General features: G+C 41.9%; 1 protein-coding gene across 1 annotated transcript in view; it reads left to right on the top strand.

The window, feature by feature from the left end:
* The window catches only part of exoc4 (exocyst complex component 4), a 62,179-nt gene that overhangs the window by 9,481 nt on the left and 26,134 nt on the right, over nucleotides 1-26,564 (top strand). The window contains exons 9-11 of the mRNA XM_061762396.1: nucleotides 1,599-1,744; nucleotides 1,837-1,925; nucleotides 10,384-10,480. Of these exons, the coding sequence (XP_061618380.1) occupies nucleotides 1,599-1,744; nucleotides 1,837-1,925; nucleotides 10,384-10,480 (332 nt within the window). The remainder of the gene's footprint in view (nucleotides 1-1,598; nucleotides 1,745-1,836; nucleotides 1,926-10,383; nucleotides 10,481-26,564) is intronic.

Below are 26,564 nucleotides of genomic sequence, written 5' to 3'. Positions count from 1 at the left end.
CTTAGATGTGGACTCCGCTTTGATTAAGTCCTCTCTTTCTCCGCTGCTGTGATTTTCCTTTTCTTCCAGGATATCTTTTTGACACATTGGTCCCATTTATTCCCGTCAGAACGCGCCACTGTTACTTGCTAATCTCGTTTCCTGATCACGCTTTTAATGTTGTTCCTATTCATATCTCTCTCCGCCAAATCATTATTTAATTGGTTTGAATTAAATCAACAGTAGGTACTTTGTGCTTTCTAGTGTTTTGTATTCATGTCCGTGTAGATTCTCAGTCATGCACTAGTGGTACTCCTACCACACTTTGAGAACCATTGCTTATGCTTATTCAATAAAAGGCGAATAAAGGGATGAATTGCGGCATTATTATTAGGTGCATGTGAGGTGCTACATTATAAGTAATTGGTAATCCACCATCTGTCTGCCTTTCTCTTGATCCCTCCTTGACTTTTCTTCACGTTCTCTCTTCAGCAACCTGTTCAGCGCTCATTTCCTGCCCCATAATCACCTCCTGCTCCTCTTTTACGCAACTTTATCTCCGGCCGTTCTCTTTCTCGTCAGAGCCCTCCGTGTGTCTCTTCCTCATTGCCGTCCCGTTAATTGCCTCCAAAGTTCACGCTGTCAGCGGGCTAATGCAATTTAAGTAGGGTCGCAGCCCCTCTTCTGCAGCGCGAATGTTGGCATTTCATTAGTTTCTGTTTGGGGGGTTACAGGAAAACGGGGGTCATTATTAGCAATTAATACAGTGATGGGATTAGCCGCAGCGTGAGACTCGTAGCAAACAGTGCCATAGAGCGACTGCCATGACTTGTCTAGAGGTTTACTTTTAAACAAAATCACCTTGTTTCAATTGAACGGATGCTATCATGTAACGGCTTTCCCATGCATGGTGGCAGGGTTGCTCTCTTGCAGCATTAATTACATCATTACGGCTAGGATGGATCTCCATCTGCTCAGCCATTAGTCCTGTGCCATTCCTGGGCCGACCCGCACCGCTCCGCCGAATTAGACACACGCCAGGGTTAAATGGGCCTCGGTAAATTATGGAGCCATTTGATACGTTGGTGGCGCTATTTCGGAGCATATGTATCGCACACCAGGCCGATGAGAGGGACGAAAAAGCGAGAAAATAGAATAATTTTGAAAAATGAGAGGTGACCAGAACGAGCGAGGATAGTATGATGGAGTGGAGGAAGTTAACTTTTCTCTGTCAGGCCAGATTTGCAGTGGGCTCATACTATTGTTAGAAGTTGATAAGATTTTTATGAAGCATGATAAGACATTGATGGATTTGGCCATGGATCATTGGCTAAATGGAGGACATGGTTCCCCACAGTGGTCATCACGCACGCTCAGCCAGTGGTCTTATTCTGTAGAAAAGTTTGTTTGAGTGCCACTAATTGTGATACATTGCTGTGATATTGAAAGAGACATTGTATTCAATCAATTATTTAAACATTTTAGTTCTCTGTGAATCTCATTTTGGACAATTTTATGCCTCCAACTTTGTGAGAACATTTGGTGAACATCTTAAGGATCAACTTGAGAAGCCATTGAGAGCCAGGCACTGTTGGAAATTCATTTTCTCCGTCGTCCAGGTGCTGCTAATGGAGTATCTGGATGTGAAGAACAGCCGCAGTGCTACAGAGCCGTCGGCCCAGCTCACTTATGCCAGCACAGGAAGTGAGTTTGCCGCCTTCTTCGCCAAGAAGAAACCGCAGCGCGCCAAGCAGTCGCTCTTCAAGTAAGGACCATGCTCAGGGGCGTTTGACCCCACTTGACAACTAAAGTCTGGAAAGTGCTTAATTTTTCTGATTATTTCCACGTCTCTTTTAGGTTCGAATCGTCGTCCCATGCCATCAGCATGAGTGCCTACTTGAGAGAGCAAAGACGAGAACTCTACAGCAAGAGTGGAGAGCTGCAAGGTGAGGAGGTCTGATCAGGAGCGAGAGTGTTGACGAACATCTGGAGCGGGGAAGCCAGGAGGGGAAAAGTATTGACAGAATACAAAATGGGGAGAGATGAGGCTGTCGAGAAAAGAGAAGGTCGAATGGGTGGACAAGCTTGGCGATGAACAGATTGAGATAAAAGTGGGAAATATGACTTTAGTCTGTTTATCAGTAAACATCAGACTCCGAATAAAGTGATGACAACATTCTCCAGAATGGGCCAAGCGCAGCGGAGGGAGTGCAGATACCACCGGGACAAAGCGGGTCGAGATGTAACACTTTGGAAAAGAAAGGGATAGCAGGGTGACTTTGCAGAATACACCCAGAGGGACAGACCTTCAAAACCTCACACACACGCCTACATGTACACACACGTACACACTCAGCAGTGAGTGAGCGAGCTGCACAGTCAGACCCTGGAGAATCAAACCTGCTCTATTGCTCCTACATCTTCTCTCCCGGACTGGGCGTCTCTTTACCCGTAACCTTGAGGTTTCACTCTGCAGCGCTGTTTGCCTGCAGCTACTCCTACCTTTACACCGAGCCCCCTTGTGGACAATAAAATGCAGGAAAAAGGCCAGTAGCAGGCAGGAAAGCGCTTCTCATCTGTTCACCAAATGAGGACGCTTTCTGCATAGTAATACATCAGTTAGTAAACAATCTCTGATAAAAGTTTCATCCAGATTTAGTTTTATTGCTGACTAAAATGCAAAAAAAAATTCAAGTGGACAAAATTAATAGATGCACCTCAAATGCTCTTTTTATTGTTTTCAATAATGCAAAATCATTTTTTTTTTGGATTAATCGCCAATATAATCGATAAAATACTTGATTCTAAAAATATTTGACAGCTGCAGCCATAGCAAATATCGTACTCAACAACCTGATTTGACATAGACATGAGTGTCTGGTGTGACTCAAATGAAAATGGATTTGGAAATGGATCAGCTTCAACTTGTTTTTTATTTTCAGTTTTTCACTCTGCATTCATAGATGTTGGATAAGATGTTGCGAAAGGGATTTGGGGAAATCTAGTGCATTTAGTGTGTATTCTCACCTACATTTAATGGGGCCATCCTTAGAAGAAAATCAGCTGACGTATCCATGGTGATGAAAACATAATATACAGAGATAATAATGCATTAACGTTGTGAGTAGGCCTACTTAGGAAAATTATTATGAAAATCCAGGTTGACAGGAAAATAAGATGTTCAAATAATCCAAATCCTGCTATATTAAATACTATGACAAGCCTTTTAGTCACAAACAAGCATTCAATCAAAGTACAATACAAAGAAGATGTTGAAGTACTCACTAAACGTCATTAATCCAGTGGCTATTCTACTGAGTGAATGCATTCCTTCCATAGCAGGAAGGAGCAGGACGGATCAACTGTGGATAAAGGAAAAAAACCCAAATAGGCTTGAAATAACAGCTCACTTTTTTTTCCCATCTTCCATCTGTCTGCACCTCAGAAAAGAACAGGCGGGATTTGTCTCTCTTTTTTTGAGTGGCTGAATGCCTCGGAGCGTTCATAAGAAGATGAGATTTCTTTCGGCTTTCATTTCACCTGTCACAATGCGCCGCACCGTCCGCAAAGAGTCTGGGCCCCCAGCCTTTTCAATGGCCGCAATTGGATTGAAGCAGTAAGAAATCATTTAGAAAGTGAAATAAGTCCAGTGTGATGGTAAGACGGCGTGGAAGGACGGAGGAGGGAAGGTTAAAAGTCATTGTTTTCATCAGGGTCTGGCGATGAAGCCATTAAGAAATTTCTGAGGAGCAGAAATTAAGAAAAAAAACATGCATTGAAGACTTCATCCCGCATCATATGAAATTGGGAGAAAAAAACGCCTGAAATGAGAGATGGAATTGATGAGTTCTCGTGGCTGCGGGATTTACTCGCCGCTTCGAGCTCAGTCAAGTGTATCTCGACGCTTATTTGAAGTCAGTAGTGTTATAAGGTCAGCTGACGAACATTTGGAAGTGTGGGGCTGATTGCTGATCTCGTTGATGCAAGTGTTGCTATTCAAAGCATAGTTCAAGTCACAGGCCACAACAGTAAGTACACCTCATCTAATACAGGAGCAGGATCTAAAAAATCAGCCTTTACAATACTTAATAATGCTCAGTTTGATGATGATGATGATGGGTGGGGGGGGGGGGGGGGGCGTGGGGGAAGCGACAAGCTTTTAATCAGCACGTGTGACTGTACAGTAGATGGGAACCAGCAGAGGAGCTATGTTTGTTTTAATATTACTATTAGTTTGAAATGAATGTGTAATATGTGTAATTTATCTGTTGAGCGCCGGCCGTATATCAATGCAACACATGCAAACACTTGCGCGGGAAGACATAATTGCCTCTTGCATACTCCGCCACGCCTCATACGCGTCAATTAACCCACACGTCTTTATTACAGCGCCATATGTAGCCATATGTACTGCTTTGTGTGTGAGACTGGATGTCAAAGTGTGGATGTTTACTTCACACCACCTCATCCAGTTTCAATCACACTTCTGATGAATAAGTGATGAAAGTTACAATTTTTCCAGCTGTAGCTATGTTACCGTGCCCCCCACTGTTGTCTGTTCAGGCGGCTGATGACATGGAATAGCCCGTTAGTCATTTTGGAGGTGAAGGGAGAATATATATTATTATCTATAAGTCCCAGCCAGTAATATATTTTTAAAATGCTATTTCGCATCGTGTCACGGCCGGTCATTGTGTTTGCGTGTAATATTGTCTTGGCCTTGTATGAAGTGACAATCATACCACAGCAGTGCTATAAACACAAGCTCGGCCGGCATATGCATGCAAATAAACACACATGCTTGTGACCTTCCGCCTCCGAGATGTTCACTTATCCCACTCCAAATGTATTTCATACATTTCTCCTTTTGATGTTCAAAAACGTAGGCGCAAGCAATCTAATTACTAGCAGCTTTACCCGCCGCAGCTTTCCGACATGAGAAAATAAGAAAAGTTGTGCGTTATTTATGTATAAAACCACAGCGATCCCCCGAGAGGGGCCAGAACTGGGGGGCTGCCGAAGTGCCATTCGATGTCAAGCTGCTTTGTACACGGTGAGGGTGGGAGAGGAGGTGCAAATGGAAAAAAGGTCTGGAGGGAGTTGTCGTGTTGTGTGATGCACTACACACACACTGGGAGTGGCCAACGCTTTGCATTCTGATGTTGAAGAGAACTACTTTCTGGCCACAACATTAGGTCCAATATAAGGCCGAAACGATTAATCAAATAACTGGAATAATTCTATTGTTAAAAAAAAAAAAAAAAAAAAAGCAAAACTCTTTGCCTCGAAGATCTGCAGTAATCGTTTTTCCACAGGGGCTAAAGTTTCTGCTGTTGCACACACCTCTATGAATAAGTTGGCGCGATGGAAAGTGGTCAAGGATAGCGACACCTGACTTTTCAATTGCTTTATTGAACAAATGGCAAAAAAATATATAGTAATAATTCGCTGACGCCTGCGTCACTCACAAGGCTCAACATTTTGAAACCATACACACTCAAAGTCACAGATACTACAGTAGAACATGTGGATGACGACTCCAACTGGGCAAAAATAATATCTGCCCCTCACTTGCACAATTATTGTTTCATAATGCAAAATCAATTTATATCCGATTAATCGATGAACTAATTAGTAGAATACTCAATTCTAAAAATAATTTGATTGCTGCTTCCCTAGTATAATCCATAGCACACAACATTCATAATATTTGCCTTACATGTCAGTCGTTCATCCGCTTGAGTCCTTTTCCTCTCCTCCTCACACGGCAATCAATACATGACTTCCCCTGACCTTGCCATTGTGATTTAACATATTCATAAAGGAAACCTCATATGAGATTTGAACTTTGTCGGTGGAAAAAGTTCATCTATGCATTTTCTGAGCCGCTTATCCACACAAGGGTCGCGGGAGTGCTGGAGCCTATCCCAGCTATCTTCGGGCAGCAGGCGGGGTACACCCTGAACTGGTTGCCACCCAATCGCAGGGCACATACAAACAAACAACCATTCGCACTCACATTCCCACCTACGGGCAATTTAGAACCTACCATGAACCTACCATGCATGTTTTTGGGATGTGGGAGGAAACCGGAGTGCCCGGAGAAAACTCCACACAGGCGGGGCCGGGGATTGAACATTCCTGGTGCTGATGTCACAAGGATGACGGATGAGGGTTTCCATAGGCGGCCTCAGCACATGTAGGCTTACCAGTTATGTCATAGGCGACATGTACGACATGCTGTTATTGAACTGTAGTTCTCGACTCGATGATGTCACGGGAAAACCTCCTCGCTTATTTCGCAAAATATATGTAATGCTATACAATGAACACCTGCAGTGGGTGTTCAAAATGTACATTGCACACCTTACTGTGAGGCAACGGATACCTAAAGTCCCCAATCAAGGAAATTTGAAATAATAATCATAATAAAAAAAATCTTATCTTAAATCTTATTATTCTAATCTATTTAGGAAAATCGGGATTCTGTTACTACCACAGCAAATCATCAATTCTACTTGCGTGTAATACTATTGGACCAGCCAGGACGCCCCTGCGTGAAGTTTGCACTAGCGCCCCTGTTACGTATAGCAAAGTTAAGATCAACAATATATTGTGCCATAAGCCACCAGAAGGAAAAGTGCGACCGAAGTCTTTTCCAAGTTACCCGTTCGACAACAGACGGAGATTACAACAAGGTCGACTTGGTTTGCACAGCGATGAAATTTAATCACAGAAAAGAGCCCGGTGGATCCCCCCCCCCCAACCCAAGGCTAATTTCAATTAGCGCGGGAGGTCTTGTCGTCATCGGCCGGTTTGAGCGTCGCCGCTGTGTTTACTTTTCATCTCGGAGCCGCAGATTCGAGGGAGGAAAGGAATTTGGAATCGTTGGCATCCACACTCAAGCGTCTTAAGGTGTTGGCATAACTGATGAACACACAAAACTTGCCTGTGGCAGCGTGCAGCAGGTTGCTCAGGTGAAGATGCTGAAGGTTTGTTTTTTTTCATTTTGATAGTGTTAATTAGAAGTGCGATGCCAGGTGTCACGCAGACACACGCTTGTGTGGAGGCATAGTTCTTTGGCAACTATTGACATTGTAAAGACCACTAAAGCAGTACCAGGTACTTTAGTACAGTGTAGAATTAGATTTGTTGTATTGCTCTATATATTGTGTGAAGTTAACACTACATTGTGTAGCACATTTAAAGAACACTTAATATTCACTGTGCACCATACAAGCTTGTACATTGTTGTCACAGCATCACCGGCGGCCGCTCCCTCAGTGAAATCCACAGAGCCACGCGAAAACACACGTTTAATAATTAATCCCGTTCATTTCACGCCTGGATATATTTATGCTATTATTTATTTATGCTATTAATTCTCATCAGAGAGTTGGGTTCCTCCGGCTGGCGGAGCAAGGGCTTCAAATTAATTTTAATAATGGAAAGCGCTCATTAAGATCCAATCAGACATGAAGGCAGTCGGAGTGTAATAGGATGCCCCCGCACTTGACCAAAAGATTCATGTATTATTTAGGCGGTGGTGTCAACTCTGTGGATTTCCTGATTGAATTTTTTTGAACAGGGAGGCATACCTATACATGTGCACACAGTTTTGCACGCTAATTAATAAACAGCAAAGTGCAATTCCCTCAGAAACTACATTAAATGTTGATGACAAACGAAAATGCAAAAGACCAAATTTCACTGAGGGCTTAATTCACGGTTTGTTATGGAAGGGAACAAAATATAAAACTGCTTATCTTTTATGTAAACAGGAACAGGTTTAATGAGATTTAAAATGAAACTGGCAACTGATAGCAGTACATCAGCCAATAAATGAAGGCTAATTTAGTAAACACAAGAAAATGAAATATTTCATAATAAATAGTGTAAATCTTTTGAGGAAATGACTTAAGTTTGAAGCTTCTTAACTGGAGCATGTAAGAGGGAGCACATAATTCCTATTCTGGCCTCCGTCCACAGGGCTTTTTCTGTCGCTGGTCCCAAATTTTGGAATTGACATCTTGGTGCACATTGGACCAGGCCCTTTGCTGTTCATATTGAAAACCTGCCTTCAAACCTATTTTTATTGCTTGGCGTTCAGCACAGCATGAACTCGACGCTTCTCTCCTTTAATTTTCCTTTGGGAAAAAAATCGAATATTTGGTAAAACTGAGAAAAGTAATAACTCACCCTGTGACAGAAGAATACAACAATGACATTAATATGAATCTTGGTGGACAAGCAGTGTAATCAAAATGTTTTATAAATATACTGTGACATGTAGCTGTGTGACACACTTGTAAATGAGGGATCATTCCCTATCTTTACTCATCTCTTTACTCCTCACGCACTTTAACATACGCTTGTACATGCATACTCAAACACACAACGTCGCTGGAGACGCTGTTGTGGCGTTTGATATTACACGTGCGTTTTCTCTCCCCGCCTAAATCTGGTCAGGGGCCGGAATTCATCGCAGGATCACACCGACTTTTTCTCATCAAACCCAGGAAAGTGTAGCTAATGCAATTTCACTAAGTCACTGACTGACTTGATTACATGTGGGCCGGGGGAGCGCATGCCGAGGCGCCAATGGGGGTGGCTGGCTGGAGGGTTGTGTGATGGAGGTAAGTGTGCAAGCTACTAAAAAGTGCGACACAGAAGTTGTTTGTGTGTGCACACAAGGAGTTCTCCTCAAGATTCAGCTGCATTAAGATTCATTAGGATTCTCCCCTTTCCCGCGCTAAACTGTCCCTTCTTCCACACACCGCTAATCCCAGATGCTCAACAAAGTCCAGACCAACAAAAACATTTTTCCACAATAACGTGGCGACGGCTGGTAGCAGTCGGGTGCCATCCTGACCCTGTCACGTTCAGGCAAGTCTGAAGGAGCGCCATGCATATTTATGCTTCCCGCTATTTAATATTCATCGGTGTTATGCCCTGTTGGCAGCTGCTCCCAGACCCTTATGGATCAGCGAGGCTTCCTCCTCGCCTGCCTCGTCTGACACGAGTGCAGATGTTTAGAGCGTGAAATTAAATTGGTCATTGTCATGGGGGTCTGCACGCGGGGGAGTTGCTTGTTTGTGCACATGCGAGTGGTTTACGTTTGGACAGGTAAAGAAAACTTCCCAGAGGTTTAGGAAGTTGGACAAAGGATGCAAGATGAGTGCTCGGCTGGCAGTTTTGTTTATATTCCACTAATTGAGTCCTAATTGAATTGGCACCAAAGGAAGATGCCACACAGGTGGTGGCGCTGTTAGATGACAGCAGATCTGAATCAGAAACTCGTCACTTCTCATGAAAATTGGCCGAGAGCTGTCTCCCGTACTTAAAATAAAACTTCTTCGATTAGAAATGCATTATTGAGCCCAGCCCTTGCGAACAATGACTTGATATGCATTTGAATGGACGCCGCCACAGGTAATACGGAAGGCGCTTCGGCACAGCGTGGAGGTGTCTTTGTGTTATATCACACGAGCTTTGCAAGGCCATATTGGAGATGGAAAAAGAAGAAAACACAAGGCTGACGCTTTGTTCCAAAAACTGACTTTTCCCATCACCTATCTCACACCTCTTGAAATTTCTCCTTAGCTCATTTAAAGTCTCCCAAATGTATCCAGGACCTTGCATATCGCTAAATCACAATTTGCTTGCGAACACCGTTGTGTGCATTCATGCGTGGATTGTATTCCTCCAAGACATGCTTACGTGAACACGCGATCATTCTTTCCACCCCGCAGTTTGTCGTATTGACAGAAAGCCGCAATTTCGTCTCCCGTCAATTATATCGATTACTTCAGCATGAACGGAGGTAATGAGCTTCAGTGTTCTTTCTCTCCCCTGTGATATCCGCCTATTCCCCTTTTCTGCATGAAGCCCCAACCCCGATCTGCCGCCCCATTGCCCCAGTATAGTACTGTACCACCAGTGTCGGAGCTTGTTACATGATTTTCTGATTAGCCCCTGTTAGCTGAGGTGGAGCGTGGGCATGCATTTGTATTTGTGACTCCAGGCCTTTATTTTCGCTGCTTTGTCTACCACCAACACGGTATGTATAGTGGTTAGCACACGGGGCCTCACATTCACAAGATCCCGGTTCACCTTGCGTACTCCGGTTTCTTCCCATTTCCCAAAAGACTCTAAATTGTCTTTGAATGGTTGTTTGTGTGTGCCCTGCCATTGATTACTGGTGACCAGACCAATGTCTTGCTTGAAGTCCACTGGGATAGGCTCCAGTTACCCATGAGATTGAAATCAAATCTTACCTTTACGTTTTGTACCCTACTTCCTTCCAGTACTCAAATCAGCAATGCCGTTGTCTTACAAATTACTGTGCCAATCGGCCGTTGTTTCTACTCCGTGTTTTGATCGGGTCATTCCTTGTTTTGGTAGGCGGCGCCGACGACAACCTGATGGAAGGCGGGGAAATGAAGTTTGTGTGTAAGCCGGGAGCGAGGAACATCACTGTCATCTTCCAGCCTCTTCTTAGGTATGCCACTCTCTACGATGTGTCTAAAAAGCTAAATGAATCGGTGGACAAACGGAACTTGCTTCCCAGACTGCCAAGATGTCGATGAGCCGGCATGTGACTCAATACCAGTAAAAATCAAAGTAATTCTATAAGAAGCCTCTTAGTGACCATCCATTGATTTGTGACTTTTTAACGTTGATCGATTTTGACTAAATCTGACTTGATGTAATGCACTGGACCCCTGGTTCAAAATCATTTGTTGATGCCATCCAGCAATTGGAATCGACAGTCGCTTTTACTTCGCATTAGATTCAAGTATTTGGAAGGCCTGCTAGTTTTCTACATAACTCCCATGAGATTTGTTTGTGCAAATCTAATAATCAAGACACCTAATTGAATTGTGATGCTGTGATACATTACCTTCAAGGCTCCATTAAAGCGAGATGGTTCTTATTTCCTCGCTGCACAATTTGACACCACGCAATGTCTATTTGTAACGCACAGGGGTGGGATGATTGTAGCATTTTGGCACAAGCGGCGAGCTGAGCAGATGTTATCAAGCTAAAAGCGTCTTGAATACGCCGCCTGTGGAGAGCCGTGGCGATGCTGCAGCCATCTGGAAGGCGACTCCGTTAGCTTATACAGGGTAACCGGTGAACACACCGCATCAGAAATACTTTCATGACCCTTCCTTTCAATCCATCCAAGCTATGCAGAAACAAACAAGCAAAAACCTCCTTACTTATGCCTTCCCTGTTGCCGATAATGGTTTGTGCTTTGCAGTTGCAAAGCACTCCCCTCCTTGCGACTAGACTGCGAGCACCACTGGCACGCCTGTGGCTTACAGATGGTTTTCTAATGGCGGCGCTCTGCTGATGGATCGCTAAACCTCTCGCAGTCAGCCGCGCAACTCGTGGCGGTTTTAATGACAAAAGCATTCGGGTTCCGCACAAGCTGGCTAAATTAGATCGAAACAACTCATGCCAACTTGTGTAATTTGTCAAACTCTTGCTAAGATGCTGGTGTTTTCATGAGTTTTCCAAACATGCACAGCCATTTTCAAAGCAGTGACACCCCTAACTATAAAACAATGCAAACAAATGTGAGGAAGGGCTTTTGATGGCAAAATAATATATTTTACACATAAACATCTAAGAAACGCGCCGTAAGTGATGTTAACTCACCGCATAGGTTGAGGTAAACGTCAGGGACGTTTTTACTTGGCGTTCCTCGTTCACTGGGTTAGGGTTATCTTTTCTTCGTCATCTTTTCTCGCGAAAGCAGCACACACTTTCTAATACCTACCACAGCACGTACTCTGTTTATACCATACATACACATACTCTGTTCGAGAGTAAGGTGCCTAAACTTGACTGACTCCCAATGTGTTGGCATTTCTCCCCCTCATAATCGACGTGACAGGCCGACATTCACCGCCTAATCTTGTTTGTATATTCTACTCAAAAGCTGTGCTGATCCCAAATCCAAAGTGATGCAACATCGCCATTTACAGGGATCTGCGACTCACTACAATTTACGAACCCGAATTTCACAGACATATTCAATGTCTAGCCATTGAAAAGTGCACTTGACGAATATCAATGTTGGTGGTAGTGCACACATGGTTGGATTCCAGTTAATGAATATAAAAGTCCACGGCGGTGAATGAGTTAATGCAACGCAAATGCACTCTTTACAATACGGGGTGTCATTCGCATCCCCTCTAAGCCGTTCATCCTCTTGTGTCTCTCCCGCGCCCGAATCCACTGCAGCAAATCAGCTTGCGCATTCGGCGGCGCCAAGGCTGCCACATGTTTACCATTCTGTCTTGGACCGTCTAGCAGCAAAAAAGTTGAGAAGGTACGCTCCGGTGCCTTCAGGGTTGCGTGTGTCTGAGTCTGAATATGATGAGGGGGATTATTTATTCTACTGGGCCTTGGATGGGCTCTGAATACCCCCTGGTAAGAAGTCCGGGCAGAAGGGGACATTTTAGTCAGAGATCGCTAATTTCACCACAGATAGATTGATGGGAATGAAAAAGAGGCAAGTAGGAAAATGTTTTCTGGTATTGTTTTTGCATCTCCAGTGTCCATCTCCTGCAGTTAATAGGCATGAATCATAATAATAATAATAAAAGCCAGATCTGTGTCAAGCCTACGAATATGAAGATGTCCTCAAAGGTGACTGACTGACTGCGAGTAGTGAATTTATGGCTTTGGGGGCATGTTTGTGCACGTAGTAGCCAATTTAGTTGACTTGTGGGGTCTCCGGTTGACATTTTGCTGGTATTTCCATCTCTTGCACCGGACGGGCTTGGCATTTTGAAAAGCCTGCTAATCTCTCCCAGTTCACCCATTGCACGTGGCCCGGGCGGCACGATGCTTATGGATGTAAATTAGACAAAAAGACATACATACATTAGTGTGATGTTAAACCAGGGGCACAATGTTATTCTATGGGTTGGGCTCATTAGAAGCACGGCAGAAGCCTACGCGGACCTGGCAAAGTTGGAGTGAAGAAAAGCTGCCCACAAGGTCAGCGTGTGACAAAGAGCGCTAAGAGGGAGTGGCGACGGGAAGGACAATGGAACAAGCCATGAAAGTAATGAGGAGCAGACAGAGAGCTCCATGACAGGAAGAGGACAGAAGGTCCCGGCCACCCGCCGCAGTTGCCTGTGGTGAAAACGACAACACACCATGACTCTGCAATAATTTCACACTCTCGTTAAAACCCCTCCCTGAGAGCAGACAGTCCGAAGACCATAAACAGAAAAAGCAAAAGGGGGAAAGGTGAAATGGGGTGTTATGAAAAAAGTTATGAAACAGTATTCTTGGAGATTTCCCCAAATGATTTATTGGGACTTCTGTTGCTTTCTCATTTAAGATAGCCAAGGTGAAGGACTTTTTAAAAACTAGTTAAGTATTTCCTTATAGAAGAACACATAAAGAAGGAAATTATGCCCTTCATGCAGTTCTCCCCCCCCCATCTTTTCTCTCTCGATCAACTTGGTTTTACTCCAGTTTCTTTCACATCTGCACCCATCAAATACCAGGAGTGTCATCAGGAAGGAATTTACACTAGAAAAGGTCACGAGCGCGTTCGAGATGAATAAAGTCGACAAAAGAAAGCAACAACAGAGAGGCGAGAGCAGATGGTGGCGACGGGAGAAAAAGCACAAAGGGAAAGATGATTAAACAAAAGAAACAAATGGACAGGTGGGTTGAGAGTAGAACAAGATAAGAGCGAGGAAGAAAGAAAGCCTCTTCAATTGCATGTGTGTTGAATGGCTTGTTAGTCTGATTTGAATTGGAGTTTTGTATGAGCACGCTCACATTGTTGGTGGAAAACAATGTGCCGGCCATGGCGAGAAAATGAAAACGGCCCACAATAAGAGCGCTTAACTGCTAAGTGCTTCTTCACATTAAACGCCGCAATACACCGCACTGATGTTAGGTGGAAGAAAAATGTAACGTTGCTCACGATGCATCAGGTGAATTGTACTCATTTGCACCCTGACCACGAAACTGCATTACCGACTCAACAATTCTCCGATACTGCTACATTTGTACTCGTACTCGGACTCATGTGAAAACTCTCTGATACCACAACACCCGATACCCTTAACCGGCCTGTCATATACTATACTATTCTCTCTTCTGTGAGCATGCAGTTTCGCAGATAGCGAGCAGTTCTTCAAAAAGAGTCAGTCAGTTTATAAAAACAAAAGAGAATTTCACGTTGTACATGTAACCAAATGTGTAGCTCTATCTTGTTAAAGTCTGCGTAATGTTACCATAATGGAACACATAGATGGGCTAACAAATAGCATCTATGTCAGAGTATTTTAATTAACAAATATTCAAACATAAAACTGCATGGTAGTATATACAGAAAGTTGATCTAGCAATAGGCACACCCATAGGCATATATTGCTTCTACTTTGCAAAAAAAAAATGACTGCAGCTTTGCCTTGACATTCCTCTTTGTGTCTTTTCATCAATTGCATACAACAGAAGCCACACATATGCCTCCCGGGCCAGTGGTAAAGGATTACTTTGTGTGTATAAGAACACAAATCCACTCAACATTATTTATAGAGCAGCCTTAAAACAACAATAGCAGATGTAACAAAGCGCTGGACATTATAAAGATTGAACATAAAGCACAATAAATAAAGTAATAGTACATAAACAAAATGTTATATTTGAGTGAGAATTACGCCATGTTCAAGAAATGTTTGTGCTTTGAACAATATTTGATTAAAATAAAACACATTTTCATCACAATTGCAAGACATAATGGGATTATCAAGTATTGGCAAGTACTCAAATGAAACTCGGACTTGGTCTGAAAAAAAGGTACTGGTTCATCTGTAGATGTAGGTGTTTATTGCTACAGTTGATACACGTGTAATGAGTTAAATTAAAGAAATTAGCGTTGAATTGTAAGCGTAATAGCTTATTTGCTTAACTTACTTTTGAACGGTTTCAGAAAACAAGAAAACGCAACAAATCTAACAAACAAGAAGAGGCCTCGATTCAACATTTGCGGATTACCATGACCGAGATGGCCAAGTATCTACTAATACATAAAGAAACACAATTTTTAGCAAGCACAATGGTGATTTTTTTTTTTTTTTTTTAATTGATATTGTGACAGTAAGTACAAAATTAGTTTTGGGAGCGATTATGCTATTAGGCTAACCAAATTTAAGATAATTTAATAACATAAAAGAAAACAGTCTAAACAAGAAATATGAGTAATGGGCAGTCAAAGAGTGAGCGTGACACCCTTTATTATCACTGTTTTATCATTTTCCAGAAGTGCAGCTTGAGCCACAAGCAAACATGAATACAATGCATGTGGTTGGCATGGACACACACGGGCACAATATATTAGATCCGTCATTGCGGGGGTCTTTTCTCCAGCTATAGAAGGCTGGATAAACGTTCTGATTTTGTTTATCCACCCCATAATGGAATCACACTGGGTTCCCGGGGCAACCTGTGCAACACGTGAAGCCAGGAGTCGTCATCCCGGCCAGGGAGGGTGGGACTTAAGGGGGTCCGGCTTGCCTGAACGCTCAGCAGTAGACGTCTTGTGAAGTCTGCTTTGATGGTCCCCCGAGGGAAATAGCGGACACTGGGAATTGTTGGCTTGTCCGATTAGAGACTGAAATTGTGCTTGGGAACAAGGATTTTTCTAAATGTATAGCGCTGCCACACACGACACAGGAATATCTTATAATCGCCGTCCCCTGCAATATCTCCGATTGGTCACATTTGAAAAAGATTAGACGGTATCTTCAACAATCTCTGGGTATTGTGTTACCCACTATAATTTAATGAGGCCAACCCTCCCTTATTTTGAGCACACAATAATTCAATCTAGCCCTAATATCATCAGAGTCGTTGCTACGGAGGGACAAAGACGGGAGGCCGGAAAGCCTCCCGACGCTGGCAAAATGAGGACACATTGGCGACCCAAAATTCAAGACAAGAAATTGTGAGGCATTTGCAACTAACAGATGATTTCCACATTTTCCATTTCCTCTATCTTACCTCCTCCTTCCATTCTTCAATCCCCTGACAACATGAGCTGCCACTCCGCGTTACCGTCACATGAGCGAGCCCACATCACACCGGCCTTTGATTGGGGGCCGGGCCTTTCCAGGTCGGTGAGCCGCTCCCTGATAATAACCTTGTTTGATTGCTGGAGCGGCGATGTAATTGATTGATCTGCAAAGCCTTTTCTGGGGGGCTTTTGACGGAGCCCGTGCAGATGCGAGGGAATGGAGGCATGTGTGACATACTGTGAAAAGCAAGACTCAGGACATATGCTGCAAGTGATTACTTCAACCGGGTTTTACAGTTCAGATCAGCTCGCCAGGGTGGAGTTTAGAATGGTCAGTCGTGACAAAGTAATCAAATAACAATGAAGGGCATCCAGCATTTCTGATCATTTCTTCCTTTTGAAACCACTGACTGCAGTGTGTCTAGCTCCTCATTTTAGCTCCCATAAAGAGGTGAAAAGGTTTATGTACAGTTCGTTATATTTTTGTCTAATATTTCTTTATTTTTCAGCAAATGTTTTCTGAATATTTTTGTTCTTTCAATCTCATATCTTTATTTTGTATTATTATTTGTTTATTTTTCAAGTCATATTTTTTTTTTTCAGTCTAATTTTGTTAGTATTTTTCATTGATGCGTTTGTATTCTTAGTATTTTTCCCTTGGATTTAAAATGTATATATATTTTGTTATATTCACATTTTTTGGACAAATATTCTTGTATTTATATTCTGTTTATATTTTTCTCCAGATATTTTAGTCTTTTTCTATAGATTCTTTTTGTTTAAAATAGATGCTTGTGTATAGCTAATATTGTTGTATTTTTTGGCTTTGTATTCTTTTCTAATATTTTTATTTATTTTATTTCTCAGCTATTTTCGTATTTTTCTCTAGATTTATTTTGAATTATTCAAATGTATTTTTGTATACTTGGATTTGATATTACTTTGTAATATTTTGTTGTAGTATTTGGGGATTTTGTTTGCTATTTTTCGTGAACTATTTTGAGCAGGATTTGCTTCGGCTTAGTACTGAATGGTTTACCTTGTGCTACTCCTTGCTTGGTGCTTGGTGGAACCTGATATTTACCCCAAGTGGCCCGAGACACTTGCTTACAAACAGAAACAACTGTTCGTGATCTCCTAGTTGGTCCCTCTATAAGTTAGTCCACGTTTCTGCATAGTTCATTATTCTCCAAGATAGATAGATAGTTCACCGTTTCATCAGATGGCAGCCTGGCAAGAGACAACTTTCCTCACTTAGCAATTGCGGCGGGTTCAACCAATTAGCTTGATTTGATATTAGCTTACCAATGATGTCACACTTAATCAAGCCACGAAGAAATGAAGCTAAGGCATGAGTTTTAATCCGTGTATTTTCAGTATATTGGTTGTCCATTAAACCTCCCTCAAACTGCTGGAAAGAGTGCAAAATACATTTGTCAAGGAGATGGATGTTCTTCCCCATTCGTCCTTCCTCTGCCATGCCCAAACCGGTGGTGCCAAGTGTACCCCGCTGACTGTGCGAGGACTGGAAGAGTCAAACCGGCTGACTGATTGCACCTCACCTCCTTTTAAAGTTCTCCCGACAAACTTTCATTCTAGAAACAGTTTAGCTGTAAAAGCTTCCACAGAACTTCGCTGAAATTTATCACAGGAGTAGAGCATTTAGGGAATTTGAGCCAGAGCCAGGAAGGGCAGCCGATAGTGGAAACAAGGGGGCGGGGGGGAGCCATTATGTTTGATGTGAGTGTCTCACAGCGAAAACCTGGCGAAACAACATTAGGGCATCTTGTAATACGATTGCAGCTTTGCGAATGTGAGGTTTCTAATGCATTTGAGCACATTAGAACATTCTTTATTTGTACTACTTATTCCCCCACTGGTTTCAAATGCTGTTTTGCTAAGTACAACACCTCCCCTCTGCATGTTCTCCAGCTGGGATAGATGATTCTTTTTGTGGACGGCACACCATGGAAATACAGTATCATTTTTACATGTAAAAAAAATAATAAAGAAATATGTATGTACCCCCACCACCTTTTGCAGAAATTGCACTAAATCAGACAATGTGGCGCAAGCATGAGCAGGCTTAATCAGATAGATTAAGGAGGATACAGTGGAGATTGACACACACACACACACACACACACACTCTCCCCGCCGCTTGACGAGATAGGAGATGGAGTGAGGCCATTATGCAAATGTCAGGTGTCAAGTGTAAATGAGATTGGAAGGATGGGAAACAGAAGTATTGGATATCATCACACCGGCGAGGTGATGAGAGCACGCCGAGATGAAGGGACGGCAGAAAGACGCCTCACGCATGAAGAAAATGACAGATATTGACGGTCGGTCAATTGGAGATGGCAGATGGGCACATTCTTTGCCTGAAATGCAACAATTTCTTCGTAAATTGTGACATTCACATATAGGTCCTCCAAAACTGACAGCATGTACAAGATAAAAATAAATAAAAAAAAAAAAATACAATTACTCACAAAATGAATTTAAAATAAATGGTTTATAATTGTGTGGTTTAGTATAAGCTAAATTGAAATAAACAAAAATACTGAAATGATCATTTAAAAATAATAAAATACCATTAAACATTCAATGAATGATTATATGAAAATGAATTAATCCCAATAATCAAGTAAAACTATTACAAAACTAAAGTAAAATATAGTTACAATAAATGAGTAAAATATTAAAATGAAAAATAACTAAATAAAAAAAATGTTATTTTCAAATAAGAAAATAAGTAATACAAATAATAATCTTAAATTAGTAAAGTAAATATTAATGTAATTAAAAAATTACAAAAATGATCAAGTAAAGATAATAAAATTAAATTAATCAAATACAAATAATAAAAGCAGGTTAATGTATTATAGTTCTTGTAATTAAAAAAATAATCAGATATGACAAATAAAAAAATTAAAGGACAAAATAATGAAGTCTCTCCGACTGCTTCCAGCTTAAGGCGAAGTTGTCATTATCGTCCTTATTATGTTTCTTTCTTTGCTTTTGAGGCTCAGCACCCTAACCTTTAGTCACCCTTATTGGTGACACACTTCATTTACGGACACAATATTCCGCCATATGGCTTTGAACATGAAACGGCGTCACATCAGAGCCGAAATGAAACAAAGTAAAAGGTCAAGGTTGTCTTCTCTCTCAAATGGACGCTCGCCTAGCAAAACATGACAACAAGCGCCCAAGAATCGATGAATAATTTAACCCCTTACATCATATTGGCCCCTGCGGCTAAGACGTATACAAAAAGGCCGTCTGCGTGTCACTTTGAGCGGCATCCACCTTCATTTTGCACTTGCCCTCTATACCTTCTGACGTGTGGCGGTATTCTCAGAGCCCGAGGTATTTGACAAATGCAGAGCCTGGGAGCAGGCTTCTCGAAATTGCATTTTGGGGGGGGGGACGCAAACCCTGATTCAGGCACCACCAGCATTGCGTCTATCTTTCCACCACTTGTACATTTTAAATTCCACCTTTGCTCATTTTGTCTCTTTTACCTCTTCTTACCTCCCGATTCTTCACCCCACTGTGTCACTTCCCATGGCTTGGGGAGCCCTAAGGTGTGTTCCAGACGCCTCGCCACTATTTGTCTTGACTGCACTTTTCTTTTTAAATTCAATCAGTCTTTCACCGAAGCCCCGAGAACTATTTCAATTTACTACCGCAGGATGGAAAGCCTTATGTTTAACACAAAGAGGACGAGGGGCGAGCATTTGGAGAGATAACGGCGACGGAGCGCTAAAAAAGAGGGAGGCTAAGCAGGCGTTGATGAAATGAAGGGTGGGAGGTGACAAGGTGATAACATGGGGTGTGATATCGGAAAGAACGCAATGGGCTTTCTTCAGTGGGGCTAATATGCTGGATAGGAGGGAATTCCATTCATAGCATTATTGGTTTGCACCTTACATTCTAAATTCCAGCGACATGTAACAATAAAGGGGACTAGCTACTGGAGTGCATTCTGGGTCTTGTAGTATTAGTAACAACTAGGGACTGTAGTCGACTGTAATGAGAAGAAATTTAAAAGTCGATTAATCATTGACGTCACCGATAATTTTTCAGCACAGTGCTGCGGTCCCCGACCTGTTTCACGTCAAGATATACTTCAATACTGAAACTGGCCGATGGGAAGAGAAGACGCCTGAAACACGTGATTAGCAGTTATTCGACTTCGAGCTTTAAACATCGATACGGAGAAGTAGTCGACTTAATCGGTTCAACGCCTAGTTCATCGCGTTGGTTTGTGTTTAACTGTTACTGTTTTACAGTATATCTGTACGTCTGTATAACTATGCCGCCTCCAGGTTGCCAAGGCCACCAGAAGGAGCCGCACTATGGCTATTAAATTGCAGCAAAAAATGTGGAAAAACTTTCATTTCTTTACATTTCATTTCATCATATTATTACTGTATGGTTTTATGGAGTACAATTTTATAGAGTGCTATTTTTCTTATTAAAAAACGCATTACAAACATTTTTTATTGTATTGGCGGGGAGGGTAGAATGGATTAATGGCATTTCCATTCATTTCAATGGGGAAAGACAATTTGAGTGGTCACGGAACTTTAAATTGAACTTCTATCTCAAGGCGCCACCGTGGTTTGTTTTTAGCACACCAAGTAGAATGATTTCTCTACAGCTGTAGCCATTATAGCTTTGTTTAAAAAATAATAATAATAAATGTTGAAACCACATGTGACTGCCACTTGCTCAGCTCAGCTTTCCGCAAGCTGACTTCCTATTCATTCTTCCTTCAAACTGACTACTTAGAAAAGCAAATACATGTGTCCATTTTTTTCTGACAAAAGGTCTGTTAAGTATATTATAATAGAATTTTAACATGCTGGAGCCCACTTAAGTTTTATCCCACTGGTCAGCCCACACCTGCTTATATCTAATTGGACAATCAAAGTGTTTAGTTCCAAGAACAGTAAGTACACACAGACAGGCCATGGGGGAGGCCATCACCTGTCTGTCTCTATTGAACCACTTTACACAAAGCGGACAAAAGGCATCGTTTAGAGCCGCCATAGCCTCCCCTTTGTGTTGTGTTGCGAGAGGCATCTTTTGCCCGATGAAGCTCTTAATTGCTCTGTGGAACATTCAAGAAAGGTCGGCATTTCTTGTGTATCCCATGCAATACACTAAAACCCATAATTAACATAATTAAATGAAATTAATTGTTTGCAATCATCATCATCATCATCGTAATAATATGATTTTTCCCCTAAATTAAAATTATTCAAATAAAGGAAACACTTGCATTAGAAAATGCAACTAATTGCTTAATTAATATTATTATTAAATATGTATCAAAATAAAATAAAATACAGTCCTGAAATAAAGAAAATACAATGATTGAATACATACATAGTAATAGATAAATATGATCATGACTAAAATTATTTACAAAAATAAAATAAAAACTCAATGAATATAAAATATATATAGATAGATAGATAAATACAATATAATGTCATGCAAATGGGCCACTTCTCCACAAAGTTTTTATGAGTTTGCTAGTTTTTGTTTACCCCCGCAAAATTAACAAGTAGACAAGAACATCGAAACATGACCTTTTAGGCAGAGGTAAAAAAAAAAAAAAATGTGAAAAAATGCTTCATATACGTTCACGTGCTCGTCAGCCTTGGAGAAAGGACTAATGATGAGATGCTCTCGGTCGCAGCGTAAAAGGGCGTTAAAAAGATGGAAGGCGAACGCCAGGAAGATGGAGGAGCGGCGGCGCGGCGGCGATTTGTCTTTTGAGGTTCCGATGGCGTCAGCTAAACAAGGCCATCTCATTTCCTGTTGTCTGCAGGAAGCACCTGTCTCGCTAGCATTACCGTCACTGCCGTATACTGCTTCTTGGGCGCTCATCAATCTCTCTCTTTTTAATTGGTCTGTGCCACACTGCGACGAGCCTACACACACACACACACACACGGACACACACACACACACATAAATATGCTCATAAACACACTTTGAAAACGCATTTGTTGCGAACATACTGTAGTGGACCTAGCTGTACACCTTGTGGTACACCAGTGACCAATATGACACTGAATCCTGTCTCATTAATGCTTAAAAACATAATTAGCTGGCTAAAGCAACATATACACAATATGGATGGATAGATAGCCTTGTTGGAGGTCTAGACCAGAAGTGTCCCAACCATTGGTGGCCCAGCAGCCATTTTTTAGTTGTTCGTGGCCTATGCGGAATATATCACCTTATTTTTTTTAAGGCAGTGTGAAAAGTGACAACTACTTGTCTACTACTACTATTTTTTTCTGTAGAGAGATTTTCTAAACATTCCAAAAAATTGGCAACAACATTTTTGAAAGCTGTGATGAAGCAGTTTTCCAAAATAACTATAAGACAATATATAACTGCTTGATGGGTTGATTTCAGCATGTTTATTAAATTAAATAGAAGAACATTAAAGTGGCTTTCTCTTTTTGCAGCCTTCGGAGAAACATTTTGGAAACGTGTAGTCTAGGTTTTTATTTTCCCTGCTTTAGCTTTTATATATATATATATACCTTGATTGTATAGTATACTCTGGTTCATATTTTTTAGGGTTAGGGCCTATAATATGATAAGTTTATCAACCTTTAAACGTCACTGCACAGCAGTCGACAAATCGACTAATCAGTTCAATGCCTAGTTTATTGCATTTAGCATAAAAAGCTGCATAACTTTCTTGCTGAACCGCCATTTGTTATGTAAAGGAACTGAAGGATGATCTCTCGGTGGCAGTCCATTTTTGTCCTTCATCTGTATTAGTCCACAAACTCCTTGGTTGCACCTGCTTTGTCTCAAATTATCCCCACACGTCTGCATTTCACTGTATAGCAGTGTGTGTATACATCCACAGCATTGGTGTATCATACATTACTGTTGTTCCTTGTTCATAATGTGGCAGAAGTCTGGAAGCTGACACACTGGCATCTGCTGGTCGAAGTGGAGATTGCACAAGCATTGTATTATAGTTAATTTGAAAAAACCTGTACATTTGACTCATAGTAAAGGGATAAGCTCTTTTGTGGCTTATCTAGGCAGGCGTACTTAATTGCATGTATAAGACATCATCAGGTCCATATTGTAATTTGCCCTCGTCCGACTTTTTAATTTCCCTGCTTGAAATATCTAGAGGAACCCCCCCACCCCCCCATCTCATTAATTCACCGCCACCATAAAAGTAAGCAAGCGGCGCCCGATAATCCGAGAGAATCGATATTGAATGTGCAGTTGAATAACAATTAAAAGGCAAGAAAAGATTTAGCGTCAGTGTTGGGTCGTGCAGCGTGAAAACTCTCGGAGTGTCTCGCATCCATTAGGATCATTTAATGACTTTGACATTCTTGCTGAAGTGGCTGAGGAGTGCCGTAGGAAAGAATCATTGCAAATAAGAGAAGTGCTTTGGAGTGTCACTGGATGGGCTGTGCTGTGCTGTGCTGTGACGCAATGGCTTCTCCCTCCTTTATTCCAGTGTTCTAGATGGCTGACGGTGAAATTGAAATTCAACCGAGCTAACTACAAAAAATAAATGCTGAGTCTCTAAACAATGTGCTCTTCTATCCCATTTCTCTTTCGGCATGGTTACACCTCTGCCACGGATGGAGATGGATGGCGAGAAGAGTTTGTTACCTGGGGTTTGCTTTCCAGCTGTAACTAGTGATTTCCGAGTCGGCGGCCATCACGCATCTTTGAGGCTCTTTCCGTTTGCTTTTCCTTAGACAATTGGGTCTCCCAGCAGTCAGACCACCATTAGGGGTGATGGGTTAACTGATTAGCCCAAATCCCTTCCGGTAAAAATGCATAATGCCATTCAAGAGCGCCGGTATTCCTACTCAGACACGCAGGGCCGTGACATGGACAATTATCCGGCTCCCAAGCATAGACTCTGACATCTGTTTGCTAATGACGGATAATTACATGCTGTCACGCGCAATCACCAGTTGCTGCATGGGAAGTGGATGTTGGTTCTAAATGTGGATGTTGAGAAGAAGAAGAAGGAAGGTAGATGTTTTACACTGGCTTTGGAACTGCTGTCGAGATCAATTCCATTTCGAGACGCATGGAATTGTTTGCAGTCCCATCTGACTTGTTAGGAAAACCTTGGAAATTGATGCAATTTGAACACAGTAGCTAATGGTTTAGCTCAGAGGAGAGCAGACTTTTACTCGATTAATTGATGTGGTAATCGGTCAAATACTCGGTTCTAAATATTTTCAATTGCTGTTGCCTCAGAATTATTTATTAAGGCAGCACGCTGTACGAGTGGTTAGCATGTCTGCCTCATCTGAGATTCAGGTTTGGTCTTCCAGTGTGGGTTTCGCTGGTTTTTCACCTGCTTATGTGGCTGTTCGCCAGGTTTTCTGGTTTCCTCCCACATCCAAAGAACATGCTTATTAGATTCATGAAAGAATAAATTGTTCAAAGGTGTAAATGTGAATGCTCGTTTATCTATTTGTGCCCTGCAAATGGATAGCGACCAGTCTGTGAGAATAACAAAAAGAATCCTTAACATAATACACTTTACCCTTTCCATGGAAAGTTTCTCGAAACAAGATCTGTTCTTGAGGAACCATCTACTACCACCACTTATGAAAACATCGAACTTCTAGAGCAGGCGTTTGCGCAGCGCAGGGAAAAGTCTAATCAGAGTGATAAAACTTGACCCATTGAAAGTTTTCAATTCAAAGAATATGATGCTTAACAACCTGAATTAATGTTTACTATGCATTCAATGAGATAAATGAATAAAAACATGAAATGAAATAATTTTAATTAACCAATAAATTCATGCAATAAATAATACAGGACTCTTGATAATGTAAATGCCTTTGGTAGCCTGCGGGCGATACTTTGACCTTCCCTGGTTTTGCTTGTGTTTTATTGCTTGATCATCCAATGATCAGCAGTTGTAATCATATCTCTAAATCCCCCTTTCCTCACCCACCCGACTGTATTACACCCTTCGCAGCATGTCAGCGTTTGTCTGAGCTCGCCAGGGCAGCTAAGTGAATTATTTAAGGTTATTAAGATATGACACGCCTGGCTGAGTTGTCGGCGAGCGCTGGCTGGGCCTGCGGTTGCCACAGCAACCTGGCTGATGCTTCTGAGCTGACCATTTTTAGTTGTCACCTGTCTCCTCGGTCTCGGTCCCGCTGTTGTGTAGTGTGGCGTGCTGGCCGTTTATCCTGATTCCCTCAGTCCAACCCTCCGATTGTCCTCATGCGGTGTCAACGCTCCTCGCCTCCAGATGGCACGTTTACTACTTGTGGGGGCCGCGCTGCATTACTCAAATATTATCACCTCTGTCTGCGGAAAAATCCATCTGTGCTCACACACTAAGCGGACGATCCCTCATCTTGACTCTCGTATCGAAACAATGACAGTAATGACAGCTAGGGATGGATATCCGGGCAACAAGACGGGCCGGGCCGTTAAAGCGGCAACTTTCTGTCCCCAAAATCGATTTTTGTTTTTTCTTATTTTTTGAAGATGAAGTTGTCAGCAGAAATTGTATTTTCTTTTGCGGGAGGGTGTTTATGTTCTCTCCATATTTAGAGAGAGGAGCTGTTTATCTGGCTGGCATTGTTTGACAGCTTTAATTAGGTCACAGAAGAGTTTCTCCCACTTCGCACTGCGGTCGACTTTGGAGAATCAATGAAGGATTTACAGTGGCTTTAGACTGCACACACGAGGCCTCTACTCTTGCTGACTAATTGGGTGCAAATGCTGAGTAGCGTGTGAGTGTGGGCCGCGGGAATTGTTTTGTTTAGCCCGAGGCTCTGAGTTATGCGCTTCATATTCAAATGTGCCAAACAAAATAACTTGTTGAGGGATATGACAGCATTGGAAAGCTTCCTAAAACCAGCAAAAATGTACAAAAAATGAAGGATTGTATCGACAAGTCTTGTAGTTAGATACAGTATCTAAAACTTTAAGGAGACAAATGATATTTTTCACAATTTAAACCAGTTCCCAGGTGCTTTAGGACTGTCTGTGACATACTTTTGTCAAAATAGCCCAAGGATCAAGGAACACCCTCTATTTTGAGCCTCACTGACATTAGCCTGTTTTGAGCGGGTGTCCTCTACTGCTGGGCCACAGCTTTCGTCACTATGGCGACTAGAGGCACAGCTAGGGGATGGTTACTCGGTAAAAAATAGATAGCATAGTGAACATACGTCCCCATAAAGATAGCATGGATTGTATTATCACTCGTGGAGGCAGCACTTCATCACCAAGCCAACGAATTACACTCGTCATTTAGGCTGTGGATCCGTGTATTTGGATGCAGCGGACACGTCGGCAAAAAGTGATGCCCTGAGATAAAAGTTCACTTTGTTTTGTAACCGCGGTCGTACATCAAAACATGCATGTCGTAAATCATCTTTCCCCATTTCAATGAATGGAAATGCCATTAATCCATTCCATCCTGCCATAAAAAAACAGCTCAATGTTTATAATGTGTTTTTAA

The sequence above is a fragment of the Phyllopteryx taeniolatus genome, chromosome 22, assembly GCF_024500385.1.
Source record: "Phyllopteryx taeniolatus isolate TA_2022b chromosome 22, UOR_Ptae_1.2, whole genome shotgun sequence".
Taxonomy (NCBI): Eukaryota; Metazoa; Chordata; class Actinopteri; order Syngnathiformes; family Syngnathidae; genus Phyllopteryx; species Phyllopteryx taeniolatus.
This window is presented reverse-complemented; position numbering and strand designations above follow the sequence as displayed.